This window comes from Thunnus maccoyii, chromosome 17, assembly GCF_910596095.1.
Source record: "Thunnus maccoyii chromosome 17, fThuMac1.1, whole genome shotgun sequence".
In the NCBI taxonomy this organism is placed as follows: Eukaryota; Metazoa; Chordata; class Actinopteri; order Scombriformes; family Scombridae; genus Thunnus; species Thunnus maccoyii.
The window spans coordinates 11,787,834-11,799,853 of NC_056549.1; the positions used below are offsets into that span (position 1 = coordinate 11,787,834).

The window sequence follows — 12,020 nt, forward strand, 5'->3', positions numbered from 1 at the left end:
AAACACAATGATTCTTATTTTCAGGTGATTATACATTAATTAAAACATACTTATGAATATTATATTTGATTTATGCCAAGTCCAGTCCACTAGATGCCACTAAACCTTACACACTGATCCTTAATGCAGTTTTGGGCGTTACTGGATGCACTATTTGTTTGAGATGGATGTTTTTGTGTTTTACTCAGGCTGATAAACAAAGTGGCCTCAGCTGGGAATGACCAGTGTTTACATGCAGCAATGGGATATACTGTGCTTTAGCAGTTTTCCATGCTGTGTTTTTAGTAATGTTATAAAGGGGGTATACATGTGTCTGGTACATTTTGACAGTTGATCATAAGAGCCATCGAAGTTTTGGATAAAAATAAGTGGCATTCATTTTCCAGAGAGAATATCACTGAATATCAACCACAGACGTCTGTTTACAATGATAATGCACATAATAAATGGACATTATTTTCATAAACTTTTAAACCCGTCTCAGTTATTTCTTTGGGAGTATTTGTTTTCAAAAACTTGAGGAAAAAAGTTGTTTGTACAAACTTTGCCATTTCACACTTGTCAAAATAAAACCATCGTTGGCTGCTAATTACAAATATCTACAGGGGTCAAAGTCGGTGATTAATCTATTTACAGATGGATGTGTCGGTTTAGTCCACTGACTGTCAGTCTGATGCTGCTGAAATTGGCAGTGTGTGACAGACTTCATGATGGCAGACTAGAGCAGCGCCACCACATCTTCTCCATATGTATGGCCATCGGTCGTCATGGTCACCAGTTCATGTGGCTGAGAGAGAACTACCACCGAGTCTGCAGAGCCTGAAGGGAGGGAACGCAAACACCAAATTCAAAGAGGAGAAACTACCTGGTAACAAAAAATACTGTCTGATAGCGAGACACCTGTCAACCTGTACGTACCTACAGTCGGGGTCGGCTATAATCATGAGATGAAACACTTCTAAAATCCTTTCAGGGCAGAAACCTCTACTAATATATTTGACCTTGAGTTTCTGCAAGCTTTCTTCTGGTTATTGCCGTTTGGTTTTAATGCTGACAGGCCAATTTAGGAAAAACTGGAGGACACGCAAAGACACTCAAAATACAGAACCTATAAAAAGTATTCAAAGTAAAAGTAGTAGTCCACAGGGGGCTTAGCCATGTATTACTACAAGAGGTGGACAAAACAACACAACGGGAGTAAAAACCAATTAAGTAAAAGTCCATTTGTTATTTTAAAAAAGTGCACACCAGGATATTAAGACTGACACTATTTTCACTCTCAGCAAATCTGATAAAGCAAGTTGCGAAATGCATAGTACACTCCTTTTGTTTTTTAATGTAACCCGTTAATAAAATAGTGTCAATCCTAATATCCTGGTGTCTGCACTGGAATACTTTTTTTTTGATTTACTGTATTTGCCCTACATCAGCTGGCACCCAGGAGAGAAGCACTGCTGCACACGGAGTATCATCAGTTTTTTTCCATGTGTTATTTATTGAGACTGTCAGAGGTGTTGACTGAAATCTGGTCACTTTTTTTTTTTTTTTGCTGTATTGCATAGATACCCTGTTCAGTGAGTTTCAGCCCTTAACCTGTTTTTTTTTTTTGCAAGATGTAAATCAGAATTACAAAAGGCAGTTACACACCAGTTAAGTTGAATACCAATAAATTGTCTGTTTTACTTTAGTTGGTCATCATTTGAAAAATTGTCAACATAAGGCAAATTACACAGTGACAATAGAAAGACGTCAGATAGCTGCTGCCTGAGTAGCAGGTTCATTATTCAAAAAGTCTCAAAGTCATGAGAACTAATGATAAACACAGATTAACTGGGCTGCCGAGCGTCATCAATAGCAATTGGAAAACACTAAACGGGACATTAGCAACACCACAAACTACCTCCCTCAGGAGTCACCCCGCTGAATCAGCACCTTTCACATTAACACAACAATTATGAGCTTAAATAAAATGAGAGTTTGCTACAGATGTTTGTTATTTTGTCCGCCTCCTGTGTATTGTGTTAGCACTGTCGTACATGTGCTGACGCCTACCTGGTGATCTCAGCATAGCATGATGAAGATTCATGGGTTCCACCGTTGTTGTCATGGTGACCATACTGTCTCCGTTCTCGCCGTCTGCCTCCAGCAGGCTGCTTTGTGTCAGAGCCTCACCTGTCAACACATAACACACGCTTGACAGCATTGAACACTGTGGAACTCCTGTCGGTGGCCTAACTGCCTTTTCTCAAGCCAGTAAGTCTTGCTCGAGAAAAGCGGGTCAACTCGGCGTACAACACCTTAATCCGTGACCTTTATGTTGGTCCGATGTTGGTTGTGAGTCTAAGAGATCATTGCTCAATTCCAACCTGAAATTTTCATCGCTAACTTTCTACATTACCTTTTGAGCCTTGTGTGAAAATTTGTTTTTAGGACTGTAGTTACTCCTACACCGTCATTTTAATAATTCATCCAGTAACTCAGTTATGTATAAATAACACAGTACTACCCCCTCTGCTGCGAAGCCGCTTCTTCCTCTGCTCTGCTTTTACAAAAGACCAGCCTCTTTGGGGAGGCTGACCCGAATAAATCTGCTGTTTATAATTAGAGCTTTGGCAGCGTTTCCTCTGTGGTGATTCAGCTGCGGTGCTTCCCCGCTGCTACAGAAATGTGACAAGGAGGCAAATGTGCTGTCTGTTTTCATTGTTTCACACACACAAAAATTATTTAAGCAGATTTTGTACAATTAGTCCATATGTTGGAATTAAAAGGAGCTCAATAAGAAACCGATTTTAAGAATAGTGGCAGGAGTGAACTCACAACAGAAATTATCTCCTACAGCAGGAGAATGACTCAAGTATCCACTTATTTATCTCAGTAATTTGTCAGGTGACGGAAAAAAAACACATATTTGAATAAGGCGAGGGAAGCTTGAAGACATGAATTTGAGTAACTGTGCCATTTTAACTCAGTGATTACATACTTCTCTGAAGAATCTGACCCCATCACAAGACGCCTAACAGGCCTATTTCTGCGGCAGAGTTGTGCTGTCTCTGCTTTTTCAAAGATATGTTCAAGTCTAAAACAATTTAGCTGCTGGCCTTGAAGAATAAAAATTTTAATGATACTTTTTTTTAAGCGCTAGGAGTTATTAATAATTCAAGAAATGTTCCTAAATGTAACTCAACCAACACCATCTCTATGCACATTTTAAAATGTATGGGCAGCTTGCAGCTACATAATCCAAGGATTAACATAACCACCTACCACACAGGGAGTGTGTGAGAAAAAGATAATGTGTAGAGAAAGACCTGTTTCTCTGCTTTCATTGCTGAGCCCCTCCTCTCCGTGTCTCTTCCTCATGTGGACGTTCCTGCTGCCGGACTGAGAGAAAGTCTTCCCACAGATCCCGCAGTGATGAGGCTTCTCACCTGGGAAACACACACAAACATATGAAGAAAACATAAAAACACGTTTCCCTTGTGTTCCCCTCTGAACTGATACAGTATACATCTTTTTACATGCTGATATATTCTATCTGTAGAACACCAATTACAAACAGAGCTCAGCTGGGCAGCTGTTAACTCTGTCCCACTCACCAGAATGTACGAGCATATGTTTCCGTAGACTGGAATACTCTGCGAAGGATCGCCCACAACCATCTGCTTCACATAGGAAAGGCTTCTCTCCTGGAAGCAGCCACCCACCACACACACACACACACACACACACACACACACACACACACAGATTCTGTTTAACTCCACAACAGAAAAACTTAACATAGTAAACTCTGAATTCATCACATGTACATATGTTAAAAGTCATTTTAATGGCCCAACACACTCTAGTAGCTGCATCAAACTGGCAACACAGCTCATTTTTGAACCTGTGGTGATAAGCTGACCTATTCTGACGAAGAATAACGTAAAAAATTTAACACAATTTCCTCACACTGAGTGGATATTATAGCTCATAGAAAGCTGTTCTTCCAGACTTGAGCAAAATATAAACACTTTATAGTGAAGCTGGTCTGCTAACCGGTCCCCAGATAGAAGGAGCAGACTGTGGAACAGGCCATCAAAAATCTTAATGTCACCCTAAATAAAATATGACAGAGTCCTGTTAGTCATTGCAGCAGTGAAATGGAGGCGCTAGAGCTGCTGACTCTTCAAATCTACAGCCTTGACTGCACCAAGGAAGCATTAAATGACCGGACGGCCTGAGTCAGTTATTGCTTCCAGCGTTTGGCCTTTTTATATGCGGGTATCTCCTGCTCCCTACCTGTGTGTATGCGTCTGTGGTTCTTCAAGTTTCCGGCGGTGGTGAACTTCTTGCCACAGTTCTTCTCCTTGCAGATGAAGGGCTTCTCGCCGTTGTGAGTTCTCATGTGAACCTGCAGCCTCTGCAGCACGTAGAAGCTCTTCCCGCAGCCTTCGGCGCCGCACCTGAACATTCGGTCGTTCCTAGAAGCCAAGACGAGCAAAAAAAAAAAGACTTGGTGTCTCCTGTGCGCATGTTTCATTTGCAGCATCGAACCACAAGGTCAAACAGGGATGACCGCAAAGAGATTCCCTACACTGATGATAACAGAGCTTCTGCAGTAAAAATACACACTTTTTTCTGAGTCTCAGCTGTTTGCCTTCACCACAAATGACCTGTGTGAGCTGAGAAATACCACTAATATCAATAAGATACATTTTTTTCACCATAATAGAGAAGAACAGTTGCCCTGGAGGTGAAACTGATAGTGTCTTAGTGAAGGACACTTAAGCTGGATGGAAACCTGTTTCCAGGTGAAATGTTACACAGTTTTCTGCCACTAATATCACTGTATGCATCACTTGAGAGTTTGGTGTATATGACAAAACACCTGCATCACTTTCATACATATGAATTAGAAGCCTTGTGTTTAAATGAGGCATCTCATCCGATTCTTCAGGGGCACAGTTCAAATATCTGTGCTGCTTTTAGGCTTCAAAGGAAAAAACATCTTTGAATTTTCAGTCAGCAGCTAAGATTTGATTGCACATGTGATGGTTAAAAGCTAAAATGATAATAATTATGACCAGAAACTAGTATTTTTCAGTTTCAATTTTCTAGCCAGGACTTGGACAGGGTTTAATATCGATGCTTTGGCAATGGGTATCTTGTTGGGACGACTGCCCGAATCATTTTCCTCCACTGCTGTGTGTGAACGTCTCACCTGTGAGTTTTGAGATGGTATTTGAGATGAGCTGGCCAGGTGAACGTCCTGCAGCAACCTTCAAACGAGCAGCGGAGGATCTGCTTAGAGACGGGGCGGCTGGTCCGCGACGGCAGCTCCCGCTTCTCCCCGTCTGACGGCAAGCTGTGTGTGTGGTCGCCTAGGCAACCGGAAAAAGGAAAGTGAGTGGGGGGGCTATGAGGGAAAAACAATCCAGGAGTGCCAGGTGGCCGGTCTCTGGAGCCCGGCTGTAGAAAAGCAAGTCAACGGGGGCTGACCGAGACCTGGTGAACAACTGCAGCCAGAAGAAAACGACCCAAAGCTGAATGCAATCACTCCCTTTTAACCCGCATCACTTCCTGCTTTCAGTGCCTTTAACAGGCTCAATTTTGCTTACAGCTTTCCAGCAGTAATGCACCTATAACTGATACTGCACTGCTGAAGGAAACTGGTCTAATCTAATGCAGGTCAGTGGGAGGGCAGCCTTTACACTGGCACAGATGGAGGAGTTTCACTTACAATCCGCCTGCTGTAGACATTTAAGATCTTTACACTCGCACAGAGTAATATTCCTCAATGTGCTACTATGTGTAAAATGCTTCATTTTGGTTTTAAGAGATCATGTCAAAGACATTCAGGGCTGGATCCTTTTTTTTTTTTTTTTAATATTAAACTCTTACTTGACATTAATGGAAATATGAGGTCAAGGACAAAAGTGGAGAAATCAGAAGGAGGAAGGAAAAGAACCTGTGCTAAAATAGTCCAGCTGAACTTAAATTAGGTTATAAAATAACGTGAGTAGAGCTGCAACAACTAGTCGATTGACAGAAAATTTATCAGCAACTATTTTGATATTCAAATAATCATTTTAGTCATTTTGTTAATCAAAGTTGTCACAGTTTTGTCGGTTGCTGCTTCTCAAATTTGAGAATTTTAAGCATTTCTGTGTCACACATGATAGTAAACTTAATTTCTATGGATTTTAGACTGTTGATCAGATAAAACAAGACATGTGAAGACAACTCCATGGGATGTTAGACATTATAACGGGCATTTTTCACTATTTTCTGCCATTTTATAGACTAAACGAATGGATTGAGAAAATAAAGGAGGCACTGAAGTAGATTTTCTCCATATGTAAAAATAGAAAATACATGCGACATTAAAGTCACCGATAGTCTATCTAACTTGATGTAAATAGCAATTTGCAGCAAAGCTATTACAGCAACATATAAAGTACAAGTTCATACACCACAGAAAACAGAACCGGGTTGGGATGTGAGGAACTGAACTCAGGCAAGATGAGAGAAAAACCTGCAGCTGCAATTTGCCTCAGACAGGGGTTCAGAGATCAGAGATGTAGCTAGGAGTCAGGGAGCCTTGAAAGTCATGGGTGAATTCTTTATTTAACAGGCCGCCTGTGGAGAGAAGTTAAACCGGGATGTAATGTAGTCCTGACTCCTGCTGCGGGTCAACAGCTTTCTACGGCAACACTCTGTGCTGCAGGAGAGAAATGTCTCAGAGCAGAGAGCTGTACAGTACTGTGAGATGAGACGAAGGATAGCTTTCACTAAGCAAGCAGCGGATTAAGACATTACTTTGAGTTTAGTAACGTTTTAAGGGAATCACAAATTCTACAAGGGAAGCCCGTTTATCAACTTTTAACAGCTGATATAAAGACCAACCAACCTTCTTTCTTATTTTTATATATTTTATCGACTCGCTTCTCTTCTTCCTTGTCTTCATGGTTACTGCGACTCGTCTTTCCTGTTGTCCAAGTTAAACCTGTGTCTGTCTTTCTTGTCACTGCAGCCTTGAGGTCTCTCTCTCTCTCTCTCTCTCTCTCCCTCTCTCAGCTCTGCATTATTCTTATGACTAAATGCGCATTAAATCGTCACGGACACAGCACAGCCATATGTATTAGTGCGTGAATTGATGTTTCATGATAACATGGCATTTACCACTCCACTGGATATCTGCAGTCAGACTTATAAATCCATCTAGACAAAGCTATAAATTCATTTTTCATTTAGAGACGTATGATGAGAAGGGTTTCAGTTGGTGCGGATTTCACTACATTTTCATCTCGTCACTGACCTCATTTCTCTTCTTTGTCTTTGATGCCTGAATTAAGTAGACCAGCGGATGCCGTCCTCCTATACACAGGCATTTTTAAATTTCACTTTCTCTGTTTTTTTAACATTTTAGTCTCAAACTTGACATTACATTGCAGCTGGCTGTATTTCACACACCACCAGCAATTCACACATTGGTGATCGTGTTTGTGAAAAACAACACTATAAATCTGGAGAGTCTTTGGTCATCTTCTAACATAAAAAAATACATTACTAATAGTATTTTTTGGCTTTCTAGTTCAAAAGACCTCTCATTTTTGCTGGAGTTGATACAACAAAGTGACTTTACCGTTACTGACACTTGCAGTTCTAGCATCCAGGCTGGCCTTGGCATCTCTAGCAAGCTGTGCCCGTGTGGCAGCAATCAGGCTGTCATGTGCCAGCTCCTGCACCCGCAGATACCAGGGAGCACTGCCATCTATCCCGTAGTCCCCCGATGAGACCCCTTCATCGTCATCCTCCCCAGCGCCATCTGCGGCGAAGATCAGGGACTCTGAGGAGGCTGTAATGCCTGAGAGGGAAGAAAAGGCGGGGGGGAGAATCATCATGAAACAAGGAATTCGAGGCCGATGAAATATTCTGCAAGCTCATCACTGGCCAGAGCTCCTCTAGGTCACATTGTGAATTTATTATTGTCCTCACATCACGCTCTGAGAGTTTGAGGTTATGGGTTTATTTTGGGGGGGATGAGAGGACGCTGGCCAAAAGACACACAAACACGCTCTAAAAACATTTTCTTTCTCCAAGATTTGAGTCTAATCTAACAATAGACAGAAAGTGATTCTGTCTCCTGAGAAGTCTTTTCTAACCTTTGCACTGCTTACTTCACAAAAAGGTGTATGTCAGGAGACCAAAATTTATTTTTTGGCTCTCCTGCCAAAGCCTGATGAATCAAGAGAACGTGCCTGCCAAGGATCCTTTCATCCAGCCAAAATCATTTTTTTTGTTTGTTTTTTTTTAAAGAAAATGTGTCACCCAATTTCTTTTCAGTGTCATGTTGTGTGTAAAATCAAGTGTCATGTGAAGCAAAAAGTACAGAAACAAGAGCAGATTGATAGTTTTAATGTAAAACTTTCTCATCTTTTTTAAAATGATGTTCGCAATTCATCAGAGACAGACAACAAAAAAATACCAATTACTACTTTCCTCTAACATTTAACTGTGTAACAATTCAACAGTTTCACATGGAAAGTGATTTCTGCTTGGTAGGTGTAAGTTTCAGACTCTGGCATGTCTGAATGGTTGATCGGTTATTGTTTTAGTGTTCCTTACCCTTTGCGAGGTTCAGCAGGACGTAGGAAGTGCTGTCTGACTGTTGCAGGTCATGGAGGATGGGTGGGGGGCTGGGTGAGGCCCGAGGGTGATTGTGTGTCTGCACCACTAAAGGGCTTCGCTGTGACACCCCCCCAAACTCCGACAGGGAGGGAGAACTCTCAGGCTCATGGCTCAGGCCTCCGTCTGAGGAGCAAGTCAGTGCTTGTTAGTTTTTGTCTTGAATAACATTATGCACCTTATCTGCAAAAAGAATATGATTTAGACTGTTTGGTAGGTATAATAAGGTCACAGTGTTTAAGGACAGGAGTGTAAACTGTACCAAAGAGTATGATAACATAACTTTGCAAATGTTATACGATGCATTTGTTAGGTCTTATGGATGCATTTTGATGAGAAACACTGAATAAACATTGCTGTGCTTGCTTAAAGAAAACCACACAGAGTGACTTCAAAATATATAAACACATCAAGTATTTATGACTTGCTTTATCTACACTGTCAAATATGCACTGTTTTTTCAAAGAGCATTTCCAGGGAATCACACACACAAGCAAGAAATCTACTTTAATACCCCTCTTTTCCACAGCAGAGTCATGTGAAGCTTGTCAGAACATATTTAACAAAGGAGGATTGAAAGCAATGAAACACTGATTCAAATCTCAGCAGAATCTCTTCACATCTCCTGAAACAAAAAGAATATTCACAAAGCTGGAATACTGTGAGGAACTCTCTATATAAATGAACAAATGCAGGTTTCTCAATTGGGATTTTGTTTTTAAACTCTTACTTTACATTACAAAATTGAACATTTTCATTATCTTCTTGTAAATTTTTACACTTGAAAAAAACATTTTTAGTCCATAATTGTCTGTTACTTTCTGCATTTTGAAGCAGATCCAGATTCAAAGTTTCTGTGTTGTTGATTTTCTCTTATCTATCTACTAAATAATGACATTTCTTACCACTCTGTTCAACTTCATTATTTAGAAAAATTTAAAAATTGTCTAACTGCATGACAGAGAAGTAGCCTTCCCTCGCTACAAATATTGCCCATCAAGATGCAGTAAATAAATCAAAGACAACTGTTATATTTTTGTCTTCAGTGACACAGATAGTGTTATGTAGCAGAGACAACTGTCATGGCATTCACTGCATATTGCAGAATCATCTGTAAATATTTAAATATATTGTCATTTACTCAGCAAATTCCAAACCTTACTTGTTATACTAGTCAGAGTGGAAATCTGTCAACAATGCAGCCACCCACAAAGTGTAAAGAATCTAAAATGAGTAGTGACTATAAAAAATGAGTGAGCTCCGGATACCACAGCTAGTTGTTTGACCTGTGATGGACATGACAAGAGCCTGGAGCAGTGAGTGGCTGCTGACCTGTGAGCTCCAGCTGGCTGCACAGGGAGCTGTCAGCTGCAGCCAGCAGAGGCAGGCAGGAGGAGTGTTTGGACTCGGAGTCCTCCAATCCCTGCACCAGCGGGATGGATGCGTTCTGCACAAACTGCACCAGCAGCTAAGAGCAGAAAACAGGACAGTGAGACAGGACTAGTCACAACAGAGTCCACCACATCTGTCATAAAGATGATGCACGATGATGGAAAGCTTACCTCTGGTTTGGAGTCAAGCTCATCAGAAAGCATGAGTCACCCTGTGTGGAAGCTGCAGAGGAACAACAAACTGTAACCATCACATATTGCTACTACTGCCTCTGAGTTATAAGTCTAATAAAAACGAGACTTACCTCAAATGTGACCTGCTAAATGTGAGATTCTCAGTCGGTCATAAGCTTGAGTTGCCGGTCATCTTTGAGTCAAAACCATCGCCGAGGCTCTGAGGTCAAACGTCACAGGACAAAACGTCAAAAAGGCAAGTTACAAGCTAACGTCTTGACTTTGCGAGACGACAACGACTTCTTACAAGTTTAATTGACAATAAACCTAAACTAGCCGGTCAAACAATACAGCTAAATGTAGCTAAAGCTCGACAGCACCGTCGGTACTCGACAGACTGGCTAGTTAACTTATTAGCTAGCAAGGTTAGCAGTTACCAAACTAGCCACCGGGGCTACACGTAAGTTAGCAGCCCGGTGTCAAAGCCTGGCCGCTGACGACACACGGTGGATGTATTTAATCATATTTAAATGCTCAGCGACGTGAAATTAAATGGTTTACCTCGCAACTCGTTGTGTAATTGCGCTACAGCGTGAGAGCAGCTGGATAATTGTCTCAAAACAGAGCAGCAGCAGGTTTGCTCTACGGAGTCTCTGCAGGAACAAGTAAAGCACATGCGCGTTTTTTTTTTCTGTCTGCATCATCACTGACATCCAGTGGTTAAAGACTGGACACTGCATTTCAATGTTGGATAAAATTGGGCGTTATTGCCCTTTAGTCACAATACATAAATAAACATCCTGCTCCAAATACCTTAAAAACTGAAAGAAAATGTGCTGTAGGTATACAGAAATAATAATAATAATACCTTTGTTTATATAGCGCTTTTCAACAAACAAGTTACAGAGTGCTTTGCATAAAATTAAAAAAACATAACATAATAAAATGAATAGTTAAATCAATAAAAAGTCTAAAATATTGAGTTTTTAAAAGAAGACAATGTGTTGCCTTCCCTGATCTCCTCTGGCAGGTCATTACACAACTGAGGGGCCTGAACAGAAAAGGCAGTGTCACCTTTAGTTTTTAGGTTTGATTGAAGACTGGCCAGAAATGACCTGCCAGAGGATCTCAGGTTGCATTCAGGCTCGTAGGGGGTCAGGAGGTCAGCTGTTTATTCTGGAGCTAAGTGACCTGAGAAATATCTGGGTCCTGCTGTTATGGAATTTTTGGGTCTCTTTATTAGTGAAACCCTGTTACTTTTATTGCACCACAACTGCCACCTTTATCATTTTTATATGTACATTAAGTTTGGTAACATAACAGTTTCCAGCATAGGCCAGCATAACTTTAACCTGAGCAGAGATAATAATAATAATGATAATAATAATGCATTTAATTTGTACTGCACATTTCATTCGCAGTGAATCTCAAAGTGCGACAGCATTAAAAACATATCAAGAAAATAACAAGAGTTAAGATGAAAAAGCCTTCCTGAATAAAAAGGTTTTTAAGCCTGTTTTAAAAGAGTTTAGGATCTATTCTAATGAGAAGAAGTGAAAACACCAATGTGCACGTACAAGGCCTTTATAGTCACACTTTCCCTTGCCATGACATTTGCAATCCACCAAAGACCTTAATCTAAAGATTTAATTATTTAATTAAAGCTTTATTAAGGGAAAGTGTACTGTAGAGATTGAACTGTTAATCCTTTCAAATGGTGTGTCAACCACAGGTGTCCATAAATAGTAATCAGGATCTCATTTTAAATCAAATTAAGGCACATAC

General features: G+C 40.6%; 1 protein-coding gene across 1 annotated transcript; it reads right to left on the reverse strand.

Moving 5' to 3' along the window:
* Window positions 1–28: 28 nt before the first annotated feature.
* Window positions 29–10,906, reverse strand: znf410 (zinc finger protein 410). The gene is made up of 12 exons (XM_042391192.1): window positions 10,797–10,906; window positions 10,367–10,455; window positions 10,233–10,284; window positions 10,003–10,138; window positions 8,611–8,796; window positions 7,628–7,849; window positions 5,204–5,363; window positions 4,282–4,463; window positions 3,597–3,686; window positions 3,309–3,428; window positions 2,053–2,172; window positions 29–819 (listed from the first exon to the last, which is right to left on the reverse strand). Exons 3-12 carry the CDS (start codon window positions 10,263–10,265, stop codon window positions 719–721), a joined length of 1,350 nt encoding a protein of 449 aa, XP_042247126.1. The 5' UTR covers window positions 10,266–10,284; window positions 10,367–10,455; window positions 10,797–10,906; the 3' UTR covers window positions 29–718.
* Between the last annotated feature and the right edge of the window lie 1,114 nt (window positions 10,907–12,020).

Coding starts and splice junctions, on each gene's coding strand:
- znf410 (XM_042391192.1), bottom strand. CDS start 10,265: ATGCTTTCTGATGAGCTTGACTCCAAACCAGAG. Junction 8,797..10,002: donor CAGCCAGCTGGAGCTCACAG/GTCAGCAGCCAC, acceptor CTTGCTCCTCAG/ACGGAGGCCTGAGCCATGAG. Junction 3,687..4,281: donor CCACAGACGCATACACACAG/GTAGGGAGCAGG, acceptor GGCTGCTTCCAG/GAGAGAAGCCTTTCCTATGT.